The 27494-nt window shown below is 40.6% G+C and overlaps 1 protein-coding gene across 1 annotated transcript; it reads left to right on the top strand.

The window, feature by feature from the left end:
* The first annotated feature begins 3795 nt into the window (after nucleotides 1-3795).
* socs6a (suppressor of cytokine signaling 6a) lies at nucleotides 3796-12261 on the top strand. The gene is made up of 3 exons (XM_086191786.1): nucleotides 3796-4225; nucleotides 4692-4766; nucleotides 6586-12261. Exon 3 carries the CDS (start codon nucleotides 6712-6714, stop codon nucleotides 8320-8322), a length of 1611 nt encoding a protein of 536 aa, XP_086047912.1. The 5' UTR covers nucleotides 3796-4225; nucleotides 4692-4766; nucleotides 6586-6711; the 3' UTR covers nucleotides 8323-12261.
* The last annotated feature ends 15233 nt before the right edge of the window (nucleotides 12262-27494 follow it).

Here is a 27494-nt window from a genome sequence, read left to right as displayed (position 1 = left end):
CACAAGAAATACTAGCTGTTGAGAAGATTCTGACTCTGCTCCAAACTGTACATCACATCATTTCTTGTTTGACAAGCATATTGTGTCTTAAATCATTTGCTAGCCTCAGCTGAAGACAGGAAGCAAGAAGGGAAAAAGAAAATTAATCATTGACATTTGTCCATAAAAGATCATTTGCTCCCAGATGTTATTGTTAACGTTTGTGCTAAAACAGTAATGATCCCTTCAATCAAATTCCTCAAACATTTTTGCCAATGCTAAATACATATTTAGCCTCTACTACTATTTTTAATTGCTTGTATTTTGAGATGAAAATTGAAGGAATTTTTTTTTTTTTTTAACGACGTAAATCTCATGCAAAAATCTGTCACTTAATTTAAGTTACTCATATGCCAAAAAACAACCTCAGGCTGTTCATGAATGCCTAATCTCTGAGTGGAAATCATGCTAATTTTAACACTTGATAGACTTGCGCTCCAGTCCAGTGGAAGAATCATAGTCTCTGAGCTTGGTGAAGGCTGATAATGAATCATACAGGCCCACAAACACAGGTATAGTTTATGTGGAAGATTTTGTCTAATCTTAGAAGTCTAAATATTATAACAATACCTCATCTAAATAACTAAATGAGCAAAGAAAGAAATGTTTTTGACTAGCTGCTGTGAGGGCAAAAAAAACCAACAACATTAATTGTGACCCTCACAGCTTTTCATGCATAAAACAAGGTCAAATCAGCTAATTAATCATACAATTATTGTACTTATCCCAAATTCACCACTCCATATGGCAACAAAAATGCAAGGAGTTACTACCAGAATTAATGATGTGAAATCAAGGGTGACGCTCTAACAGACCCAAAGAACATATGCGTGTAGACAATTTATTCATTGTTTTAACCCAACAGCCATTTGGACTGAGCGCACTAGAGCTGAGTCATAACATTAAATAAATGTGGACTCAGAGGATGTAGCAGTAATTAATGTATTATCTTGTAGTACCTCCAAGGGGCTGAAGTGATATGAAAGATTGTCATTGTTCACCTTGTATTTTAAATATTGCAGAAAGAGAAATCTGCAGAAATGAAAGTGAGGGACTAAAACGATGATGTGCATGTGCAGAAAGCATCCTCACCATAAATTCTTAGGTAGAAGATTTTGAGGCGAATACCTTCGTTGCACTGTCATTCTTGAAATAAAACCTAAGCGGTCCCATTGGCTCTATCAATATTTGACATGCCTGCTGTAGCTACCCGTCTTCCACTCCGCTGCAAGTGTTGAGGATATGAGGGAAGGCACCAAGGGCTCCCCGACAATCCCCGACTGGCAAAAGGAGTCAAGTCACAGGACTGAGTCAAACCAAAGCAAGCACAGACATGTTGCGTGAATAATTTATGGATGATACAGCATTCATTTGATATTAAGATGACACGAAAGTAGCTTCACCGCTGTAAACAGTGGAACACATAGCGACTGTTACAAGTTGAAGTCCAAAGTGAATATATAAGCGAATGAGAATTCAGTGCAGAAAAAAAATCCAACCTGTGCAGGTCGCCGTTCAACCACAGAGCCGACGTGTGTAGATAGACAACAATTCACAGAGGGTTTTCAATGTTGTAGCTGGAGCTCCTTTCACATGGTTTTGACAGATTTGTGTTGTTTTCATTGTGGATTAACCTGCTGATTATTTTCTCCATTTATCAATTGATTTTTTGGTTTGTAAAAATTCTGATAGTGATGAGAACGACTCTAACGGGGGAAGTGAGGATTGAACCAGCGACCCTTCAGTTGACGACTAATGACTAATGGACTAATGAAAAGGTTTTTTTTTTCCATGAAAATGACTTGAATGATAAAATACACAAAAACATTTCTTTATCCGTTGATCGTCTGCTTAATCAACTCAAGTCATTCTTGAATAAACTCTTTTACTCCCTTTAATGATAAAAAGGACACTGTTTCCATCTGGTAAGTGATGGAGAAGAAAAAAAATGGAAGTAGAATGTCAAGAAGAAAAATCAGGTACCTCAAATTTGTTCTTAGTAAAATGAGTAAATGTGCAAGACATTCCACCTCAGACAGTAAAGGTTTCTTATTAACAGTGAGGCCAAGAGTGCTGTATATGTTCTATCTTGACGCAGAACTCAATGTTTTGAGACTTGCTCATGCATAAATTCACATTCTTTCAGAAATATTGATTTTTTTTTTAGAAAGGAGAGAGAGGGAGGGGAGAGAAGTATAGTGAGTAGAAGAGTAGAGTCCAACATCACCCTGCAGATGCTCGAGTCCCATAAAACAATTACAGCGAGACTTCATTTATCTAAACAGACTGCTATTAGTAACTGTTTGATCTGTTTATCCTGTCATGACGAACCAAGTGCGGTAAACCCACAGCTGAATATTTACTTGTTTTTACTGTCTAGCAACACATATCAACCAGACTAAAGTTTGTTTGTCAGGTCTAATTTGGCTTGTAGAAACATGGCATCCCTGCTTTCCAGTGTCCTTGGAGCTATATCTCAGAGCTGCCACCCCCTCCACTACCACCCCCCCCTCCTGTGCCAACACATCAAGAGAAGGCAGCCTGATCAACCCTAATAGGGCCCGGTAATTAGAGTCTTTGCATAGAGCCTGTCTGCGCACAGCTGCCCTAAGCAGGTTGGGGAAGGACTGCCATACACTTGACAGTGTGGAAAAAACAATGTAATGTTCAGAATGGACCAAATTAGCCTGGCACTGGTAAACACAATCCACTTTAAAACAATACTGACACTAATTAGGAAACCAATGTATCATTTCAGAGTTCAAGTTTTAGTTGCGGTATCAACTTGAAAATAGTTGGAGAAGCACACTTGATGTTTCTGGAATACAAATTAGAAAGACCTTCCAGCACAAAGGCTACGCACAGCTGGTACTGAGGAAAAATAGGCCTAGTGGCGGTTAATATTTCTAGTTATTTCATAACTGCTGTGGAAAACAGAGTCCTAATTATTGCACTGAGTGGAAGATGATTTCCTCTGCAAACTGCACAAGTTGTGTTACCATAGAAAAAGGGAACAAAACTAGACAACTGTTACCTTTTTTTTTTCAGAATAACCACAAATAAAGAAGTTGAACCATTCTGTGTAATTGCGACATCAACTATAGCTGCTAAACGTCCCTCTGACAGAACATTTGACATGGAAAAGATGAGCACAATGTTTGGAGGACACATTTCTATACCATGAACTATGCTGGAATTAGGGCAACAGGTTTTTATTTCTTTCTGTTTAAACATATTACATTATAGCCCAAAACAGGTTATTCAGCATCAATAATTAACGAAAAAGGATTAAATTGGCAAGGAAAATAACAACACAAATTCATAAAGGAAAAATAATGCCAATGCCTACATTAGCATGTACTAGATGATTTAAATAATGGTGTGATACTGTCAGGGTTGGGAATGACTGGTTGTGATAATAGATTATGTCATACTTCTGATTCTGTTATGACAGACATGAAACATAAAATGCTAACATGTTTTTTTTCCAATTAGTTTTTCATTCTGTCTGCGTTGATAGGGCATGTCTCCATTGCATATTTATTTTTTATATTCAGCCACAAATGACCATTTTCACAACAACAACAACAACAACAAAAAGTGATACAAAGCAACATGAACAGGTTTAAAATGTTCTTTTATTTATTTTGCCCCAGTTTCATCTCTTTTTTTCCCCCCCGTGCATTTCATATCGTCTAAAAGTAGATTCCTTGGTGTCACGGTTGCACAAGGCTGTGACTGGGATGGACAAACTTGATGGAGCTGCTGTGTGTTTGAGCCGCTGCATCTCAATCTGCTCCCACAACTCAACAGGCAACAAAGGAAGAAAGGAGGAGGCCGTAAGCTACCAAGTGTTAGCCGACCTACACAGAGAGGTGTCACCTTATTGTGTCATTGTGGTCGAAACTGTCCTAGCGCACGTTTACAGAAGTACCAGTATCCTCTGTGCATACCGTGCACGCATTCGTTTTGACACAGAAGCAGCTCATACGAAGGTACTGTTCTGTGGTTTCGGGAGTAAACGTTAACAAAGCTCGTAGATTGGTTTTAGGTGGTACGCTAACATTCGCCAAGCTAGCATTAGCTAACAATCATCAATGAGGCAACCTTTCGTGGAGGTGTTGTAGAAGAGACATGGAAACACCACGGTGGTGTTTCTCTCATTTAGAAGAGCACAAGTGACCGGGTAAGAGCCTTTTTAAGTACCATAATTTGTGGAATGTCAATATGTGACGAATTTACTCTGAAAGCAAACATGCTAGCTCTGTTATATTAGCTAGTTAGCATGCTTGCAAGCTGACATTTCTGACAATTGTACGCTCCAGTGAATAGCCATGTTTCCTGAATTTTGCTCTTAAATGTTATATTTAATCCATGCAAATGAATTTTCAGTTGAAATATGGTTTGTTCATTATGTTCTGAAGGTATATGTTAACACACGTAGCTAAACTACAGGCATGGTGTTCACTGCGCAGGCCCTGCCAGGTCAGGACAAACCTTGCTAACGTTGCTTCTATTGAAATAAGCATCACGAGTTATTCTGACTCTTCATTGAGATTCGTGGTTCAGATTGATGTCCTCATTGAACGTATATGTAGCACCTAATGCGAGGTGTTGAACTATAATAATAAGTAGTTTGTTGTTTTTCATAGCATCAAATGAAAGGTGGTGGAAGTGGAACTTGACCCGTCCAGTCAAGTCTAGTCACCATTTTCCTGCACATAATGGTGAGTAATCAGATTGCAGCTGTCTTTACTTTTTAGCAAGCATCTTTATTTTGGTGCTTACAGTTGATACTGGTCTCAAGATACTTGCTCTGTCTTGGCTTTATTGAAGTGCTGTTGTTCCTAGCAGATGAGAAGGCAATGAATCATTTTAGATTCTCAATATCCTCATGGGCAGTGACACTTTTTATGTTTGATTTTGAAGATTACCACTTTAAGAGATACGAATAAATGAGATTAAAGTGCTGACTTTTACCTTTTAAGGTGATGTAAGGGTTTGCCCATTCACACTGGCCTTTCTGTGTAGGTATTACAGTGTTCTTGATACCTAATACATAGTGAACAGTTCTGCAGAGCAGTAAATCTGCCCGTACGTGATCAGTATTGATGAGGCTCTGTGAGGGCTGTGTCATTATTTCCGAATGGGGAGAACTGTGGTGCCACACAGTGCTTTGTGCATCACAGAATTTCCCACTGAGTTCTTGGCTTAAAGTTTAAATTATGTCAACTTTTACCTCTGTTGCTTCCGACATATCAGTGTAAGGCCTGACCGATGTGGGCCCGATCTCGATTTTAGGGCAGAAAAATTGCAGATGACTGATACGTGCAACCCAGGACTCTGCACTGGTTGCATCAGTGCTACCAACTGTCTCAGTTGTTCACTCAAACATATTGTTTGGTTGTACTCTTTTTTTTGTTTTATTTTGTTTTTGTTTTTTGGTTTACAGTATGGTATAAATGGATGCCCTTGCATTCTAGTAAATTGTTTTTTTATTTACATACTTGATATTTGTCAAAAAAAACAAAAAATAAACTTGATGACCATGTGTGTCCTGCAGAATGTATGATGTGCAGGACATGGGGGTGGCGGCGTAGCATATGTGAATGCACCCTTCCTAATTTACTCTGGGCACGGCTGCATTGCTTAACAGCTGCGCCATGGCAGCCGGAGCTATTTGCCGCCATTCTAGTCAGTGGTGCAATTTCTGGTAGCATCATAGATAATGCCTTGAAAATGTGGGAAATCTCCTGTAAAGATACCTGACCTGCATATTGAGGTTGATGTGGTCCATTTTAGATCAGCTGAGATTGATTTACTCAAGCATGTTTATGTTTTATCAAACCACATAACTTGTCAATAATTTTAAGTTTAGTTTGATCAATGTTTACATAGTTTTCCCTGTTTGTTTTCTATGTAATCTCTGAATTGACCACGCCGTTTCATAGAAAATGTGGTCTTGAAGATTTTCCTTAAAGTTGTGAAAAAGTAACGGAAATTTATAGTTTAAAATGTGAATAAGCCTGATGCCAGAAGGCTGTATAAAGCAACACGATTGGTTGGCATTATGTTGGGATTGTTTGGTTCTAAGTAAACAGAGTATCGTAGCAGCGCAGGCATTTTTATGGCACTGTTGCAGAATCTGTGTGTAAACTCTCTGTGTAAAAGCAGCTCCTGTCTTTGTTGTTTAGAGTCTTTGCCTCTGCACCACTAAGTTCTGTCCCCTTCCTCACAGAAAGTTGCATCATACGAATGTGACTTGATCCTAAACATACAGTCTTACTAGCCAGTGCTCCATGCCTGACAGAGCATCAGTAGGGACACACAGAACCCTTTCTATATATCAGCTGGTCAAAATGGGTCAGTGCTTTAACTCATCTGTATGGTCACCATATAGAAAGCTAAAAAAAAGTTGCTCTTTTTACTGGATTATTTTTTCAATGTGGTGGGATAACGTGATAACTTCTGAGTGTTGTCAGTGAGCATGTGTTGTTATGGGCTTGACTTAAACAAATCTTAACATTTTTGCTTTTCTTTTGGCAGGGATTGATGGCTCCACTGTATGCATGACTGGTTTTGTGTGGCCTGATGGGAGGACATTGTGGATATTACTTTCATCAGGACACCAGGAGAGCCATCCCATGCCCCCACTTTTGAGGGCCTGTCAGAATGAAGAAAATAAGCCTTAAGACCATTCGCAAGTCCCTCAGCATAAAGGGCAAAGAAGAGGGTGACTTTGTCATGCTCCAGCAGCCCTCTGTGACCACAGAGTTTTCTAAGGAAGAGTCACTTTTTGGGGGTTGCTACACCAAAGACCTTTCAGGCTGTGATCTTGGTGGCGAAGAGGACAAAAGTGGCCAGAATAAGGGCCGCTCAAAGAGTGAGAGCCTGATGGGATCACTAAAGAGAAGGCTGTCTGCCAAGCAGAAGGCAAAGGTGAAAGCTGGCTCCTCTGCCATCGGCTCAGTGGATGATGATGACACCTTCTCATCCTCTTCTGTTCCCATTAGCTTCAATGAAGTGAAAGCCCAGAGACCTCTGAGATCTGCATCACTACGGAGTCACCATTATAGCCCATCACCATGGCCTCTCCGCTCAGTCAACTCTGATGAGGCATGTATCAAGATGGAGGTAAACGTTAAAGCCATGGTTCACTCTCCGAGCCCTAGTCCCAACTTGAATGGTGTCCGGAAAGAATTTCATGATTTTCAGATGGAAGGGCTCTTTCAGGACCAAGCAGAATCCTTAAAGAATCTCCAGCAGCCACAAAATGGCGAGCTGCATCTAAACATTGATGAAAATGACGTGCCTGTGGTGCTTGGGTTGACGCCTCAAGACTACATCCAGTACACAATGCCTTTAGATGAGGGAATGTACCCAGAAGGGTCCCATCCCTTTTGCCTGGATGGCTCGTCTCCTATGGAGGTTGTGGCTGAGGCAGACAGTGGGTCCCTCCACACAGACCTGGGCCAGGAAGACCATGAACTGGTTAATGGGATATCACCAGACCTTTTCATGGAAACTTCAGTCAATAGTCTTCTCATCAGTTCTGCTGGTGTGATGCTCCAAAGCTCAAGAGTAGAAGTCCCGCCTCCCCTCTCTCCCCTCCTGCCGCCCATGTCTAGTAATGGACATATACCCAGGACTTTTTCAGGGTTCAGCTCCTCAGACAGCCAAGTAGCTGAGAGAGTAAGACACCACCTCAACTTCGACCCGAATTCGGCTCCTGGGGTCAGTCGCGTTTACGACTCAGTCCAGAGTAGTGGGCCCATGGTTGTAACCAGTCTGACAGAGGAACTAAAGAAGCTGGCGAGGCAGGGCTGGTACTGGGGCCCAATCACACGCTGGGAGGCTGAGGAAAAACTGGTCAACTTGGCTGATGGCTCATTCCTCGTCAGAGATAGCTCAGACGACAGGTACCTGCTCAGCCTGAGTTTCAGGTCACAGGGCAAAACTCTCCACACCCGGATCGAACACTCCAACGGGCGCTTCAGCTTCTATGAGCAGCCTGACGTGGAAGGACACACGTCCATTGTTGACTTGATTGAACACTCCATAAAAGACTCGGAGAACGGAGCGTTTTGTTATTCCAGGTCTCGCTTACCAGGGTCAGCAACTTACCCTGTCAGGCTAACCAACCCTGTGTCTCGGTTTATGCAAGTGCGCTCCCTGCAGTACCTTTGTCGCTTTGTCATTAGACAATATACAAGGATAGACCTGATCCAGAAACTCCCCTTACCCAACAAGATGAAAGATTACCTGCAGGAGAAGCACTACTGAGGACACACACAGGACAGTGGTAGCAATTTGCACTTTTGGGTTCAGTCAAGAGATTCAAACAAGGTTTACAGACAACCATAGTTGTGAGACATTTGGTTCTGGGGGCTCTTAATTCAAATCCAGGGGTTCAGGGCCTTTCAGTCCTTTTTGTCCGCTGTTCTGGGGGCTTTCAGTTGGTTTTAGGAGACTCTTCTTCCAGATTTACTGGCCAACCGACACATCCTCTGTTACGTGGTGTAGCGGAGGTCAAATGCATACAAGAAGTACAGACCTAAGGCATGAATGGAAGTATTTAGTGATGAAACCCATTTGTGCAAGAAAATCAAATTTATTTTAATTTAGCATTGTGGAGAACTACGATCTGTTGTGACTCTGACATTGCTTGGTATTTTCAACAGTAAAATATTGGTGACGCGATTGTTTTCTCCACTTAATTTTACACGCCGATGATTTCAAGATGGTCAAGTATCTTAGAGAGCTCCATCTGTTTTTCACTACTGTAAGAAAGATCAAAAATCGATGCAGCAGAAACGAGAGAAATCTTTAACCTTTTCTCCGAAATCGTCTAGTCAGACCTGGTTCTGGTCCCTCAAAATACAACTGGACCTCTGGCACTAGTTGGGAGATTCTGTAGCGTAATGCTAGCAGTAGCTAATTAAGTCTGGAGCTGCTGGCCTCAGCAGAAATGAGGAGGTTACAGAGGTTTGGTGTCTGTTCTGTCCAACTGTGTGCGTGTGCACACACAGATTCTTCAGCTCCAACCTGCTTCGAATGACATCACTTGAAGCAGTTTATCTGACAGAATGCAGCTCCAACTGTTGGTACTAAAGACTTCATAGAATATTTTCCACATATGTAGAAATACTACTTATGAAAACAGCCTTTGAAGTGTAAAATCGGTGGAGTTCTCTTTTTTTCTCTTGCATTATGTTACAGAATCTGTCAGAACATGTCAAAATAGAACAGAGTTCATACTATACATGAGTTGGATGCATTTACTTGCGAAAACCACTTATCCAGCGGATGTCGTTTCATCATTAAATATCTCCTTTCATTGTCCTGTGGCAGATGACACATTACAAATTAATTTGTGCTTCAGTATGCATAAACCTCTGAAAAATCTAGACATTAAGATGTAACACTAAAACACCACATGAATAAAAATGATCAAATCTGATAAATCCTCTTCGGTGGCGAGGGTGACCTAAGTCAGCGTAGCAACAGTTGTCCAAGATTTGCCATTTGATCAGCGGTTTTGAATATTTTAGTCAGAAAAGAAGCTTTAAATTCTGTGGCTGCATGTAGCCATGAAATAATATGCAAGCCTAAAGGTACAGATGATGCTGGATTTTTCATGTGGGGCTGGGTTTGTACTGACAGCATTATGTCGATGTATAGATCTTTTACAAAATAAGTTGACATTAAAAGGGGACCTATTATGCTTTTCCTTATTTTCTGACCTATATAAGTTTGTATGTAAGTTTCAAAGACTGAAAAAAACAGTTGAATTACTCCCTGCGAGTAGAAATTCTGAAAACGATGTAGTAGTTTTCTCTCACGTCAAGCTGATGCCAGCTCGTCGTGGAAGTTTTTATACGGTCATCTGCTCCACTTTTTAAACAACTGTGAATCCTGGAAAACTTCTCGAGTAGAGTCCCCGAATATAGAGCTGTAAATGAGCGTAATAGGGCCCCTTTTGAAAGTAAATCTTGCTGCATTAGGAATGTTACAAAAAAACACTGCAGTGCAGCTCAGGCTGAACAACTCTGTCTCCTATCTAAATGCTTGTATCTGCATGTAGTAAAGGCTTCAAGACTGTCAGCACTCTGCTTGAGCTAAATGAGAAAAGATGTCACGGTTTAAAAAAAAAAAAAGACGAAAAAGATTTTGGCTTTGTTGTTGTGAAAGGCTGCACAATTGCATTTACCTTAGGCAGTCTATAATAAGACAAATACCTTATAACTTAAAAACAGACCTCTAGTCACCTGACCTGAATCCGAGTGGCTGTTTCTTAGTCTCTCCATGCCAGCAATGACTTGGACCCAGATCAAAGGAATCCCAAAAATGGTGTGCGCTTAGGTAAAAGGATTTGGAAAAGCCAGGGTTAAGTCCTCATCGCCGTCTTGGCGTGATGTCAGGGTTTCAGCTTATGACACAAGTTCCATCACAGCACCACGCTATCATCATTTTGGTTTGAAGGACATTTTAAATAGAAAAAAGCGTATATTTCTTTTTGCCATTGCCCCCCCCACTCCCCCATCCCACTCCCCCACCCCCGAAAGAGCTGCATCCCATCCCAGATTGTCTCTCTACTGGGCTGTTTGTACCAGAGTAAAGGGAAGAGCACACAGTATGCTACGCAAGTGCTTTATATGGATACCTTGACAGGGAATTGTGTTTTCACATTATGAATGAGCATCTTTTTTGACATCAGTGTCCTTAAAAAGTATTTGGAAATGGTCTCTCAGACGACGTGGGTAGGTCGGTTAGTTCTAGTTTTAGTTTTAGCTGGAAATGTCGGTGTCTGAACCATTAAGTTAGCGAAGCAGAAGTTAGATAGGAACGTCGAACGGTGTTGCATGTTTAAAAGTCTTAGCATCTTAAGTTGAGTTGTATAGGAATGAAGGAGCTAGGCCGTGTTTGGCTGTGTAGAGGGAGGTTTTTTTTAATCGGCTGGACATCGGAGAAACGTATTTGTCTTTCTCAATCCTTTAGCGAGTTTTTTGTTGTGACATTTGCCATCTGCGGGGATGGGGCTGTACAACAGGAATGTACGCTCGTTGGAGGCAGTACTTGGCGGTTCGAGTCACAGGAACTCCCATTGGTCCATTTTTTGCACTTGAATATTCTCCATTTACACGCTCGGATCCTCTCCTGCCTAAAGTTGTCCTTGGGATGTCTTTTCTCGTCACGCGGTCGTCGTCATCTGTTCATATGAGTGTTTAGGTTTTTGTCCTTTTCTGTGGGATCTAAAGGGTAAAGGCACCAGCATCATATCAAAGCCTCTGCTATCGCTCGCGGGCTGTCAAGGAAATGGGATCATGACAAGAATGTGGATGTAAATTCAATTTAAAAAAAACAAAACAAAACAATTTTGGTCGTGTGTGTGTGTGTGTGTGTGTGTGTGTGTGTGCCATTCAGCTGAAATGTGAAAGTAAGATGTTCGTCTTTTTTGAAAAAGAAACAACTTTTAAATTGTATTAATTTGTCATCGTTTTTTGTTTTTTATTTGACAAGCAGCAATGGCGTTGCTGCTGTGACTTTTCTAAATACTTTATTATTATTAAGCATTATTGTCTTCAGTGTTTTGATTCCAGAGGTCGATGCTTGTTCAGGCTGCTGAAACGTTTTTTGAATTCCAGCTGTTCCCGCACTTAACAAGCTATCCTATTCTTCTTTTTCTCTTTTTGTTTGTGCATCTCTTCGAGTGAAGGTGACTGTTTACAACATTATGTTTGGAAATGCCCCCCCCCCCTTCCTCTTTTCGTTTGTTTGTTTACCTTCTCTCACATGTTGGTACAATTTGAAGACTATTTCATTTTAATGTGTTATACACATTTGTGCTGCTTATGGATATGATTGCCTTTCTTGTATTTAACAACGGGGGAAAATAGAATGTCACCAATTTTTAGATGTATGTACACTTTGGTTAACATCTTGGGAGAGAAACGTTTGGCCATTTTAACTGTAGTCAGTTGAAAGAGCATCAGTAGCCATTTAGTTAAAAAAATAAACCCTCTGTAGAATTACTAGTTCACTCCAGTTTACATCGGTTGTCAGCTGTCAACTTTCCAAAGTAGACGGTCTTTTTGTATTTTTTTTTTAATCAACAGTGATTTATTGCACATTTTGGATACAGTTAAAAGAGTTTTTTGTATCTGCCAATTATAAATTATAAATAAACTATATTCTGAAAAAGTTGCATTTTTTTGTGTATTTTTCAATGTGGAAAGGAACATGTTTAAGCATCTTTTACAGTTGTAATAAAGCTGCCTGTATTAAATTTAACGTCTCCCCCCCCCCATCTTGTCAACTATGTTGTGCTCTGCAGTCGTAGGTGGCATTTTAGGTTTTCTTCTGCATATCAGACACATTAAAATATTTCTTTCGTAAGCACCATTGTTTGTTTAATACTGCACGCTTGGAGGCGGAGTTCCCGTAGTTACAGGCGGCTGATGCTGCACCATCCAAACAGTTTTGACAGTTAAACAGTAAAACAGCAACTCCTGCAAAAAAAACGGGATAAAAATCGCTTCTGTCCTGAGTTTTAATGTCCCTCTTAGTCGACTCCATGGGCACTCAGCTCCTGTACTGTCGTGTGGGAGAAGATGGTGGTGGGTTGGGGAGAGGGAGGGGGGGTGTAATCGTGTCAGGCTTGGGCATGTATCTGCTTAAACATGGCCTGCATGACGATGAGGAGGGTAGGCTTTGTTAACGGCTGTGTCTGACAGGCTCTCTAGGCATCTGAGGTGAAGATACACAACTGTTTACTCTCTGCCCGACTCACAATGATTTATTCATGGCGCACACTGGTAGTCACACGTCATATGGAGATGTTTCCACCAGAAAAATGGACTTATCTTTGTGTCTTTTGCAGATTTTAAATACTTTTCATCAGGATTTAGTGAGGGAGATCCCACTTTGCTGGTGGTGGTGGTAGTGGTGTGTGTGTGCGTGTGTGCGGGGGGGGGGGGGGGGGGGGGGGGGGGGTGGGCGATAAATCTTGATGTGACACAGCATCTCAGCAGTTTGGGCTTTTTCTGCAAACATGGTGATGTTCGCCCAGAGGATGTTGCCTACTTACCCAGAGATCTTGTCTGGTGTTGGAGGATGAGCTGTGACTTGTCAAAAAAAAAAAAAAAAAATCCAAAATCTTAAAAAAAGTGGTATAAAAATACCTGTATGAGCAAACGGAGGAAAGAATAAATGGAATCAGGGAATGCGGATGCTTCCATACAGAGTAGAACACGTTATCTTTCCATGCTAGCTCGTGTATGAATGAAACACAATGAAAGGACAAACTATCTTGAAATGTGCTGGAATACAGAAGCTTACTGCATTTACTTGGGAAAAAAAATCTGCCCGGTCGCTCTGAGTTAATGACTTAAAAAGAGTGTTTGTTTTTAAAGTAAGAGGATTTTATTAATTCAGGAAAACTTGAGTTCTTTTTTTTAAGTGATTTAAAAAAGAACATTTTCTTAGAAAGGAATATTTCTACCATTCAAGAAAAGTAGCAGATCTAAAAAACATTCTTTTAAGTAAAGCACTCTCAATTTCAAAAAAGTCCTTTTTTCTCAATTTATGAGATAATTTCACATTTTTCCCCTGTTTTACCTGAATGAATGAGATAATCAAGTCGTTAATTCACAAAAAACAGAGCAGATTGTCCACTCCCCCCCCCCCCCCCCCCCCTCAAGTTTGACACCCCTCAGCGCTGGAACGCTGCAGGACAAAAAGAAAAATTCGAACTATTACTTTTTAACCCACCCGGAATTCGTTCTCCGCTTAAAAGACCCGACGCATGTGCGAGAACAGACTCAAGTTCTCATTTCTATTTGGATCATATCGTACACCCATAAACCCACAAATAGCCAGCAGACAACGTTTGCATTCTTTCGATGACACGACATCGACAAAAGTGCTCATTTGTGCAAGAAACCTCATCTCAGCGTGGCTCTGAGTTTGAAACTGTTTACTCTGGAGAATCCATCCATCTCATGTCTGCTGTCTCAGATTAATGATCCGTTCCTGCCATCTGGTGCACTGCGTGGTGCACCCATTTTTCACTTACAAAACAGGGATGATGTTGACAGCTTGAATTAGCCAACAAACATATATATTGCTTTAAATTGTCATGCCAGGAGAACATCGGTGGGTCTAGCTGGTAATGATAAAGCTCATGTTACCTGCTGGCAACAGATGTCTTTCAGCCCGGAGTGAAAGGTTCGGCTCTATTAATGCTTGTGATCTCATGCCAGCAGTGCCATACACCACTGAGACCCTCTCCTCCTCCATCTATCATGCATTAGATGATGCCTCTGAACCCCAATTAGCCCTGTTAGAGAAAGGACTGCCTTCATCATTATCAGGTCCCTACTGAAAAAAAACAACAAAAAAACAACAACTATTCATTGTGATCAGCAGCGACGAGATTTGTTGAACTTCGTTGCCGTACCTCGATTGGAACAGCTTTTTTTTCCTTTTGAAATCAAGGTCTTCCTTCAAATTTCCCCTCTTTTACACGCGCGCGCCACACACACACACACACACACACACACACACACACACATACACACACAAATACCAAGCAAAATAATTTAGCAAACAGAGTGGCTCTGGCTGTGAACACAGACAAACTTGCCTCTTTCTGGAAAAGAGCGAGTAGTCTCGATTCTTGCAGAGCGACGACGGTTAATTACCAGAAAAAAAGGGGTGCTTCCAGATGGCCTCAGCTGCAGGGTGTCAGGGAAGAAGAAGCCGGTCAGTTTGATATATGATTGATAATCTATCAAGGCAGTCCTTGTTATGTGAGGGTCATTAAGATGTGATTATTTATATTCACAGTCCTCCGCCCCTTTTTCTCTCTCTCCCCAGGAATGCTGAGCTGTTGGAGTCTTTCAGACAGCTTAAAAACTACAAATGGCAGATATTTACAGTCATAGTAATATGCAGGAAGTGTGAGTCTTCATGCTCAGTCTTAATTATGTCATTAAAAAGAGTGACATCTGGAACATTTGGCAGGTTGGGGCAGTTGCGGCGGCAGCGGCGGCGGTGGTCATCTAACACAGAGTAACCAAGCTCCTTCCTGTCTTTCTCACCCCCCCTGTGACAGTGACATTCTACTAACAACCTCCAGCAATCTGCCCCATCTCTCACTCCAGAGGAGGAGTGTGTTTGTGTGTGTGTGTGTGTGTGTGAGTATGAGGTTTGGTGTTCGGAAGAGTTGGGTGGGGTGGGGTGGGGGGGTGAGTGAACAGGTGGCTGCCATCAGGAAATGGATGGGGAATAATTTTGAATTGGAAACTTGCCTCCATTTCTCCACGAAGTACCTGGGCGTCTGCCCTTCACCGCTGGTCCAAGAGGCACAGCGAGGAGGACGGGAGAGATGAAATGAGAACAGGTGGCGCTTTGTCGTTAAAGGGAGGAATGGAGTTCCCCTGTAGATCTGCAGTGGAAAAAAAAAAAACTCCAAAAAACGCAGACAATAGAGCTACTTGGACCATGCCTTCACAACACGACCGCCACCCTACTGCCCTCCCGTCTCGCCGGGCCTCCTACTGTATCCAGATCAAGCTCGACATGTCCCACTGTACCGCGCCGGCTAAAAGGTTTTTTTGGCACTTGTAAATGAAAAAAAAATAATTTCCTAAGACAAGAAGTGTACTGCCAGATGAAAATTAACAATAAGAATTAATGACATACCTGCCTCCAATCTGTTTTTGGTCAAAGGCCAAACTGCCTTCATTTTGTATTTTGATTGAATTGCGGTCACACTTTTGTTGAACTGACGCTGTTCCCCAAAGCTCCCTATGATCCCTCAAATGAGATGTTGCCAGACAATAACAGCCCCCCTCACCCACGCACGCACGCACGCACGCGCGCGCGCCACACACACACACACGCACACACACACACGCGCGCACACACACACGCACACACACGCACACACACACACACAAGTCCCCTTACAGTCTTGTGTTTCTATTCGATAACATTCAGCGGCCAGTTAAACATGCAGAGGTTGAATATCTCAGGCGAAGTATCCATCATTAAGACTGAATGTGACAGTGAAGCTCATGGAGCTCCAGGGCAGCTGCATTTGATCTAACCACCGAGAACTCTGCTAATTCCGCTGCTTTACATCCACTGATATTCATCTAAATATCAAAAGGAAGAAAAAAACCCTACGTATTTAGAGCTTAAAAGCGCTTTGGAATAACTCAAACAATCGAGTGGTGTTTGTGTTTGTTTGTTTGTTTGAATGATGTTCTGAAATGTTTGGAATTGATGGGTAATTTTGTGCAGCAATTTTTTACAAGTAGAGATTTTCCTTTCCTTCATGGCCTCATGATATCGACTTTGTACATCCATCTTCCCATCAATGCTAATGGTTTTAAATTGTGACATACTATGACTACTACTACTACTACTACTACTACTACTGCTTCTACTACTACTGCTACTACTACTGCTTCTACTACTACTACTACTACTACTACTACTGCTTCTACTACTACTGCTACTACTACTGCTTCTACTACTACTACTACTGCTACTACTACTGCTTCTACTACTACTGCTACTACTACTGCTTCTACTACTACTACTACTACTACTACTGCTACTACTACTGCTTCTACTACTACTGCTTCTACTACTGCTACTACTACTGCTTCTACTACTACTACTGCTTCTACAACTACTACTACTGCTTCTACTACTGCTACTACTACTGCTTCTACCACTACTACTACTTTGACTACTACCGATCATAATAACAATTAGCCGGCCTGCAGTTTTTGCACGTCATAATGTGCAGCAGTTTGGTGGAGCCAGAAGGTCATGAAACCCGTTGATAATTTGGATTTTGCACGAAGGACACTTCCTGCACTTCCTGCTTCCACTAGGTGGCTAAGTGACTTAATTACGGCTTGTGGTTGTCTTCAGGTTTGGACTCTCATCAGACCTGTGAAATATAAAACAATAAGATAAAATATCACAGCGCCAGTCGCTGCTCGGGCCCTGATAATAATAAACTTTCTTTAGTGTACTAACTTTCATACAAAAGTTGCAGCTGAAAGTGATGTACAGCTTCTTAAATGAGTATCAAAATCAAGTTAAAAATAAAGAACATTACAAAGCAAAACTCAGAATGCTGAATAAAAGAATAAAATACATAAAATTACAGAGTGAATTAAAAAAGTGCAGCGGAAAGCAAATGCAGACCTAACTATAAATTTGATCTTAAAACTATATTACATCATCTGCGGGCTCAGGCATCACAGCTTTGGAGTTTATTAAACACAACATCCGTTTTATTTATTTATTTTGTTTTACTCAGTGTTCATCTTCTTTATATTTTCCCTTCAAAAGTTCTAAAACATTGTTAACCTTGGTTAAAGTGTGTGTCACTCTGATGCCATACTTTTTATAGTTATTTGTTTTAGAAAAAAATAATAGAGTTCTTGAAAAAGTTTGTGACGCCCGCTTAATAATATGGCAGCCCTCCATTTCCCCCTTCTTTGGACTGATTTTCTTCTTCCATCCCTCCCACTTCTCTCCTCTCCCTTCTTCCTCTTCTTTTCTTTTTCATCTTTCTTCTTCTTCTCCCCTCAATAATACAACTCATACATGTGCGCATCCGTAAGAGTACTTTTCCCTCCTTTTCCTTTTTTTTTTTTTTTTTGGTCATTGTTGTGTTTGGGTTTGTCCCTGATCCTGCATCTCCCACCATTTCATATTGTTGCGGGTCACGTATTCATTGTTTTCGTTAGTCACAAATACGCTTAAAAAAAAGAATAGTGAATGGAAACCCTCAGTGAGAATGATTTTAATGATACATGGCAATGGTGCGCAACCAAAATAAATAAATAAATAAAGAAGAATTTCCCTTCAAGTCCTGACAACACAGGTTATGAGCAATGTCTCACTGTTCTGGAGTAAATGTGTACCGTGCATATCCACGAGGGAATTCCACCCCCTCACCACCACCAACCACCAGACACACACACACACACACACACACACACACAGCTAAATACAGATGCACTGAACACTGGCCTATTGATTTTCCAGTAACTGGGTCAGTGCTTTGATTATCAGAAGCATTATAATGCAGGGAGCTATGTAAAACCCTTTAAAATACAGTGTTTATCCAATGTATATTCAGTTTCTCTGCTCTGATGGTGGAAGATCAGAGGAGCAGCTTCTATTTCTCACACTGATGTAAATCTGAACCAGCACACACACACACACACACACACACACACACACACACACACACACACACACACACACACACACACACACTGGTAGCAGGCTTGAAAGTAGGCCTGGAGGGAAGTCTTTTAAAATTAGAAACTCCAAACTGAAGGAATTGTCAGGATATTCTACCACTTGTAGATATACAGCGATGTAGAATCTGCTCACTCAATGAATATGGAATTTTTTTTTCAGCTGGTGTTGTTAATTAGCACTTCAGCGTTAAGTGTTTTTCACTCCATCTAGCTTGATAATTGTATAATATCTGGTTTATTATTGTAGCAGGAAGCTGACTGGGGTCATTTGAGTTGGTTAAACTGGGATCTCCTCATGGCCCCTATCAGCGAATCTTCCTGACGTTGTCTCCATCCAGCCATATATCAAGTCCGTCTGTCTGTCAGCCTGTCCCCTCTTCTTCATGCTCCCTGCAGCCGTCTTCAAAAAAAATCCTTCAATCCCATTAAGCTGTTTTTAAAAATTTGCCCAACGTCTACCTTGAACAAGTCAAAAAATGAAGACTCCTTGTTCCAAATCTGTCCTTTTCCCTTCTTCTTAAAAACACAAACAGCAGCCTGGGACAAGAGCAAGTCCCACAAATACCCCCCCCCCCAGCCCACCCCCATAATGGCCCTTAATGTAACATGGCATAGTAAATGAAATACTCATTCATAATTAAGAATTAGGTGTTTAATGGATGACTCGCAGTCCTGTAATACAGGGCTCCCCAATTGTTTCCAGTTTGTAAATAATGTAATGTAGTCTTGATGAGTGGAAGTGGCCACGAGCCATGCAATAGTAATGAAGGCTGGGAGCGTGTTCAAGCAGAACTGAAATAATTCTGTTTGAGGAGGACGTTTAAATATCCACAGATGTCATTAGATAGATCTGCGGGGATGCGCACCGATAAAAGAATGTGTTCCTTTATTTATTCATCTCACAAACTGCCAAGTCCTCTGATGACACGCTGGTTTGTTTTATGTCAGCATGCAAACAGGGTGAGACAATAGAGAATGCTTTTGAGTGAAACTATTATGAATGGGCAAAGCACATAAAAAATAATAATACCAAAAAAAAAAAAAAAAAAAAATTCCTTACTCCAGTGCAAAAAAAATAAAAAAGGGAAGTTTATATTCACGTCTCAGAATTTACAAGCTTGTCATGACGGCTCCGTTTATGAATGGCCAAAGTAGTGGGTTTATGTGTTTGTTTCCGAGTTAAATAGCAACTTGTTGAACTTTTGTCATAACATGTGAGCCGTTTTTTTTTTTTTTTTTTTTTTTTTTAGAAGCTCTCAATCTTTCCTCGCTCAGGTCTCAAAGGTCAATCACCCTCTTGAATCAAGACCTCCAAATGTTGTACTGATTGAGCGTGATGAGGAAAATGAAGCTTCAGCTGAAAGAGGGCGTTTGAGCGGGAGGCTTGGTCTTTGCGGTGTGTGGTTTCTCTCTAGGGTGGAGGAAAAAAGTACGCTCGTACGCACACATACGCGCGTCGTCAACTTTCATTTTAATCTGCGATGAAGTGTTTGTGCAAGACATGAAAGTGGATGGAAACTGATTTCAGTTCAGTGTCAGCGGCTAAGTAGCTTTAGCTCGTACATGTTTTGAAAAGAAAAAAAAAAATCCTTCCAAATCCTCTGCAGACAAACAGCAGCTTAAGTTAGTTTAATGTTTTCTATCTGTGCTTCCTCCTCCCTGGGGAAGATTATTTTGGAGAATTATTGCTACGTGAGCCATGTAAGGAGACAGCAGCGCGTGACCCATGAATAATAATAAAATAAATGAAGTTCATTTAACAGACACATACGTAGTTTCCTTATCAGTATTTTTTGGGGTTATTTCATATAAAGTTTTATTGGTAAATTTGAGCTTACTGAGGGTGCAATCATGATTTTTGTTTTATCCTACGTGACCCATAGATGTCCTTGTTCAGCAAGTGATGCCTCTCCTATCCTGCCATAAAATGAAGTTATTCTACTTTAAGAGAGGAAAAAAAGGAATAATATCTTTGTTGTCTTCATTAAAAGACGATAGAACGCACGCTGATAAAGAGATGTCAAGGTGATGTTTTCCTCTTAATCTTTACAATCTCTGTAAGAAACATTTGTATATAGCAGAATATGATTTGTGCGCTTTCATGGAGATTCATTATCATGTCTAATTGGAACTGGATTGGAGAATATGTTGGGTGTGTGTGTGTGTGTGTGTGTGAGTGTGTGTGTGTGAGTGTGTGTGTGTGTGTGTGTGTGTGTGTGTGTGTGTGTGTGTGAGTGTGTGTGTGTGGGGTGGGGGGTGGGGGGGGGGGCTGCTGCTGCAGTGCAGTCTCACCTCCAGCATTCTAGTTCTGAGACACAAGTTAATCTGAGAAAGCAGAAGCAAATGATTCACACACAAACAAAGAAAGAAAGAAAGTTTAATCATCCTTTCCTGGTTTCTCTGTTTTTAATGAGTCAAGTCACAATGACTGCGATGGATTTAACTTGCAGTTATGATTATAACTGCCATGATGATTCATTATTCATTCAGAAATAAAGAAGATTAAAACTTTGATTCATACACGAAAAGTCATATGATCATCTATCTACCGCACCCTCCCCCCCCCCCCCCCCCAAAAAAAACAAACAAACCCAAAAATCAAGCTTTTTCAAGTCTGGATTTAATTTAACTCACTCGTGAATAAAAAAAGTGGTTTCTATTTATTTCAGAAATTCAGGAATCTTTTCACCCCATATGCACATTTTCATATGTATAAAAAGTCATGCGTCGGGACTGGAATATCTATAAACCCACATTTAGAGGAGTAAATATGCAGTATGTAAGGCTTTTTATCTATGAAGCACAAAGGTAAAAGACTGTCAGCTCCGGTGCTGCAGTGCCTAGATCTTAACGAGTGAGGAGACAAGAGGAATGTGGAGCAGACGTGGGTGGTATTTAAAACTACATATAAATAAATAAAAGGTGAAAATAAATAAATAAATCCTACCTACATCGCTGAGCTGATAGCAATCTTTTTTTTTTCTTCTTCTACTTCTTCTTCTTTTTTTTTTTTGCATGATGAATCCAAATAGAAGCAAATGGAGGACAAGCTGCTTAATTTCTTGGTTTAGCCTTGAACTGTTATATTTTTCCTTTCTCTGTACTCTGATGTATTTATATATATATATATATATATATATATATATATATATATATATATATATATATATATATATATATATATATATTTCAGATATGTTTATGTGTTTTTACCCAGCTGGAGTGATCACTGCAGTGGAGTATGAACTCACCTGTGACTCATCTCGCTGCATGTTTATGTGTCTCATCGTACAAAGAAACGTAGGTTTTCGTGTGCTATTAACTACGTCGACGCTCTCTCTCTCTCTCCCTTTTGTCGCTTTTACAAAATGGAAACTGTGAATGCCGACCATAAAAGGGCAATTTTCTGCTTATTATTCAAATTGAGCTGTCACTTTGAAAAAAAAAATAAAATAAAAAAAAAGCTAAAAAAGACTGCTAAACCATTGCCTGCCACTCCTAAAAGAACAGGAAAGAGCCTCCTCATTGTGTGGTAGTTAAAGCGACTTTCTCCTTCAGAAGTGAGTAACATTCTAGTATTCATAGCACACTTCAGGTGAATGTACAGTTATGAACGACGGTTACAGAAACCGGTGAAGAGAATGAAATCTTTCTCATCAGTGAGGTGAGATAGCGAGTTTTTATAGGTGCAAGTTGGCTCAATAAAGCAACAAAGATCATTTTTAATGCACTCACAAATACTGGCTGAACAACCGAAGCTCCCCTTGTGCCTGCTGCTGGTGTAGCTGTAAATAAAGGGACAGTTTAAATTCTCATGGCTCAACTTATGGGGGGAAATACTGAGATAGGACCAAATATGAGACAAAAAAGAAAAAAAAGATGAGACTCACCGCAGATTGTGAAGTAGCTAAGTTGGTCCACAGGGCAGAAAGTTGTCGTTTCAGAATAAGGGCTCTAAAATTGCGAGATTCCAATGTTTTTTTTGCGTGTGTTTTGTTTTGTTTTTTGAGGTTCATCCTTTCTGTATCACATGACCGCCATGATTTCTACTGCGAAATAGAGTGACAAGGACAACAGTCCTTTCACTGTTGGTGTTAAAGTCCATATTTGAAGATGAGTTCTGCTCAAAAATAGTAATTTTGATGATATCTCGAGCAAGAGGTGTGCCTTGTGACTTCATATCATCGGTTGGTACAACTTTATGAAGGATTTATAAATGGTTGTACGTGTGTAATGAATTGTATTGCAATCACTTCATGAGCAATTAAGATTTAAAAATGACTTAAGGACTCTGCTGTCACCGTAGCAACGATAGCAAACATGATATCATAACAATTTTATGGCGAGACCTGAAAAAAAAAAATCTTTGTGAAAACTCTGAAAGACACCTTTCTCACTAGTAAGGTCATCAAAAATGCATTTTTGTGGTCTTGAAATATTAACTGTTGTACCGATGATTAAAGGAATGTTGGCCAGGTTGCTTCTTTTTCACATCGCGGTCATGTGACTTTGGGCGATGGAAAACAATGGACTTCCCAAACGTCGCCATCTCATAATTTTAGAGCTCTCTTACAGTCTGCAGTGAGGCTGGATTGGTGCAGTGTTACTTTCTAGCCCTCCACCCTTCCTTCTCTGTCTCTGTCTCTCTCTCTCTCTCTCTCTCTCTCCAAAGCATTGATAGACGGGGGGGAACATCGAAAACCTGCTCCACAGACACATAAAGTCTTGTCCAGCTCCAGTTTCTTAGATCTCCTTTCATCCACCATCTCTCTCAACCCCTCCCCCTCTGTTTCACCCAATCCATTCAGCGCACCGTCATGCCTCTCAATTTCACCCACATCCTTCACTGTGCCGCCAATAAATCATTTACCCCAGTGAGCGGGGCGTGGTCTCAGATATGAGAGGAAACAAAGACGGTTGTTTCATGTTCGGCTGTGGCGTTGATCGGCACAGCTTCATATTTGACTGTAGCTTTTGTCATTTTTAATTATCTAGCAACACTGAAATAAGGACACTGCTTGAATTTGAATCCAGTTGTTTGGAAATTCTAATCTGATCGGGTCAATCTCACAAACTATGCAAAATGACCTCTGTACTCTTAGTATTTTTTTCACATGGTTGTGGTATAGATTGTATGTGCAGGACCACTAAAACGACACCAGTGGATTCTTGGATTCATAACTTCTTCTTCTGTTATTTTATAATTTACCCTGTTTTTTTTTTCCGGGTCAAAACTTAAGCAGATCTGTATTTTCACATTTTTCATTTTCAAGGTACTGTTGCCAGGGATTTTTTTTCTTCTTCTATATAGGAATAAAAAAACCCACCTATTTTAAGGATATGATTTTCTCGTGCAGAGAACCTTTTATTTTGAACAATAAAGAAAATACACAAGAGATAAAATATCTCAAAACCATCCGAAGAACAGACAGGACCTTGTAATTCCAAGAATATGGACCCACAATGGAAACATTTCAAATATATAATGCTGGAAAAAAAAAAGAAAAAAAAAACTTTCAGAGAATATTTCACTGTGAATTAAATTTTCACCGAGGCTTAGGTAGAATCTCGCCCAAATGACTGCTTCTTTGTGCCAGTATAAGTTTCCTAGCAGAGCCAAGCTCTTATTTGTTCAGGTGTGGTGAGAGGAGAGCAGAAAAAGGGAAATAATAAGCCAACTGACACCGGGCTCCTTGGGGATAGGAAATAGTCACCTAATTATAGGAAGAATATGTATCATGGTACCTATATAGACTCACTTTTAATTTAGGATCAACGTACATGCGATGTATCATCTTAATCTTTCCATCTCTGCTGTAATCACAGTTAAGATAGATATTTAGACATATTGCAGACTTTATCAAGTTGACATAAAGGTATGTATAAGTTTGTATATAGATATGTTTATCTGTACACATACATGTATATTATAAAAATTCTAAGCTCCTCAAACAAAAGCAACTACCTTCTGTCTTCCTTCGTCTTCCCTCCTCTTACTCATCTTTGTAACTGACAAACCTCCTGATCCTTTGACCTGTGCAGAGCTACGTCAGTTGCCGTGCCGCAGGAATCCAAGGTATTCTCCACGGTACCAGCTGGTGCACCACTTGTGCCTGTTTGATCCTTTGGCAGACTCCCCATCCTGTTTAAAGTGTATTTTTAGGATATCAGAACATGTAGAAGTGATGTTGCCCACAGTAACGCTGGGTAGATGTGTCATCTCGCTCCTGCTCGTTGTCGTGTCTCTTCTCATTAGCTTTGCCTAAAATGTTTGCTTAGACGCACAGAGTGAAACACATCGTATGGGATGGGGGGTGGCGGAGGTATCAAGAAAGGGATTTGTCATGTCAAGCTGTGTTATTTGTATTCAGCATGTTCCTTGTTAGTAGGTGGCCAGTATTAAGCAACTTCATGATGTCGTTTTTTTTAATTTCCCCCTGATTTGATACTTTGTGGATCTCTTTCCATACACCTTTAATGGTTGTAGATGTACTTGAAATTAATAGAGGATTTTGACAATTTTTCTTGAGATCACTAAAAGTTTTAGATGACACATAAATTTAATGTAGGGCAGCACGGTGGTGCAGTGGTCAGCACTGTCCCCTCACAGCAAGAAGGTTCCAGGTTCCAGTCCCGGCTCCAGCACAGGATCTTTCTGTGTGGAGTCTCCATGTTCTCCCTGTTCCTGTGTGGGTTCTCTCTGGTACTCCAGCTTCCTCCCACAGTCCAAAGACATCAAGAGGGGACGAGGCTGATTGATACTCTAAATTGACCGTAGGTGTGACTGTGAGTGTGAATGGTTGTCTGTCTGTATGTGGTGGCCCTGTGATGGACTGGTGACCTGTCCAGGGCGAACCCAAGCCTGAAGGCTGCTAGGATAGGCTCCACCCCCCGTGATCCTTAACAGGATAAGCAGAAGAAGATGGATGGATGGATGGATGGATGGATGGATTGTCAATGGGGCTTCCATTCAAGTGTGTCAAGGTGTCAACTTTTCACCTGTTGCTTGTTCAGCGTCAAAGTGTAGAATCTTGTCTCACTCCCCGTGATGATGACCAGCATGTGGCCAGGAAGCGGAAAAGTAAAAAGAAAATGATATAGGGAGGAAATGCAAGGGGAGAGAAAGAAAGAAATACTGAAATATTCTAATTTTTTGCATCAACTGCCCAAAACATTGAACATAAATGTTGCATTCATGAAGAAGGACAAGTGGTAGAATATATATATATATAAATACACACACACACGCACACACACACACACACACAAAATATCAAGCATTTAATTTCGAGGCAAAAAAAATATGGTAAAATCCTGCCAATTAAAAGTTTTTCTTGCAGCCAAACAAAATACAAAATTACTGAAGGCTGCACTGAGTACTTGGTAATGATGTGGTTCACACTTTTAGCCGTAAACAAGCACAAGGTGCGACTGAATCTTTTCCATACAGCGGTAGAAAATGGATGGATAACTTTAATGTATGATGACAAGCAATTCGCAGTAACCCAACCTCTAGTGTTAAAGTAAATAGTACACTGTTTAGAAGATTCACCACAGAAAGAGGAACCAGTCCCTCACCCATTTTATGTGCTGTCAATAAGAAAGTGCCAGCAGTAGAAATCACAATACAGTCAAGATTCATGCATAAAATATCACTATACGCTGATGATACACCAGTATCTTAAATCACTTAAGAAATCTGTGTGAAATCCAATAATGTCAGTAAATCAATTCCATCCATTGTCTTCCGCTTATTCCTGTTTAGGGTCATGGGGGGGTGGAGCCTATCGCAGCATCTACAGGCGAGAGGCGGGGTTCACCCTGGACAGGTCACCAGTCCATCACAGCGCCAACACATAGAGACAGACAACCATTCACACTCACAGTCACACCTACGGTCAATTTAGAGTATCAATCAGCCTCGTCCTCTCTTGATGTCTTTGGACTGTGGGAGGAAGCTGGAGTACCAGCAAGTACTTCTTGCGACAGTGCTGACCACTGCACCACAGTGCCACCAGTAAATCAATTAGATAAATCAAGTAGAGTAACAGATATTGTAATCGCACAGTACAGTAGAAAAAAAACATAAGATAGTAATCTTTGATGTACTGTGCGCAGTATTATTCAAATGAATAATATAATGACAATTTTCATAGAAACAGACACTGTACATACACGGTGCTGCAAAATCAGTCGTCTACTACAGACAACAAGATTTCATTTGAAAGGGAAATTTTCAAACTAACTCAAACTCTGTCCAAACTAGAGAATGAGATCCAAACAGAAAAAAATCGACATCTATATCATCACGCCTGAAAAGCCATCTCACAGTCCTTAATAAACTTGAGTGGATGTGGCCAAAAATGCAATGATAAATTCCCCATCAACTTGATAAAAAGTTGCCTGATTTCCATGGAAGGGTTTCATTTTGTTCCTTAGTGAATAGTTGATGTTTTTTTTCCAGCTGTATGTAACTGTTCACTTCCAGTTGGCAATGACAGATGTGACTTCTGTTTCATTTCAACACTTTTTTTTTTGGCAATGTCTAATGGAATGTCTGTGAGTTTCATGGAATGATGCTGTGTAAGATTAAATTTAGAAGTTAAATCTCGGGATCTACTGGGAACGAGGCGACTCCATGGATTAGGGATGGAGCCTCACAGATCACTTGCCAAAATCACCATAGTTGACTTTCGCTGCCAAGTAGACTGAAAAAAAGTGCCCTCTCCTAGACCAGGTCTAAGATAGAGAGGGATTGGGGTTAAACCCATGTAGCTGTGAAGGGAAAAGATACTCCTGATGTTAAAAAAGACCAAAATAATAACTGAGTACAGTTTGCATTCAAACCTCCTCTTCAAGTCCAGTTCGGGATCAGTTTTTATATCCAAGCCTCTGTGTCATTTTGGTCGGGGTCTTTCTAATTCAGGAACTGACAGAAACAGAACTTCATGAACCTTGGAGATTGTTCTAGTTTTACCCTCAAGAAAAATAAGATAAGGTAGCTCTGACAATCCTTATGGAATTTCCTTTGAACAGTTAGTTAGGTATTTCTGCTTTAATTGTCAAAAATTCCAGGGGACTATCACTCTCTTTAGACCTGAAGTTCAAGGAATTTTTATTTCAATAATTTGGTGTAGTTAAGTCAGAGGGAATGTT

The sequence above is a fragment of the Aulostomus chinensis genome, chromosome 21, assembly GCF_037954235.1.
Source record: "Aulostomus chinensis isolate RoL2024-O1b breed Wild chromosome 21, RoL_Achi_v1.0, whole genome shotgun sequence".
In the NCBI taxonomy this organism is placed as follows: Eukaryota; Metazoa; Chordata; class Actinopteri; order Syngnathiformes; family Aulostomidae; genus Aulostomus; species Aulostomus chinensis.
The sequence above is the reverse complement of the archived record's forward strand: the minus strand, read 5'-3'. Positions and strand labels throughout refer to the sequence as shown.

Coding starts and splice junctions, on each gene's coding strand:
- socs6a (XM_086191786.1), top strand. CDS start 6,712: ATGAAGAAAATAAGCCTTAAGACCATTCGCAAGTCCCTCAGCATAAAG.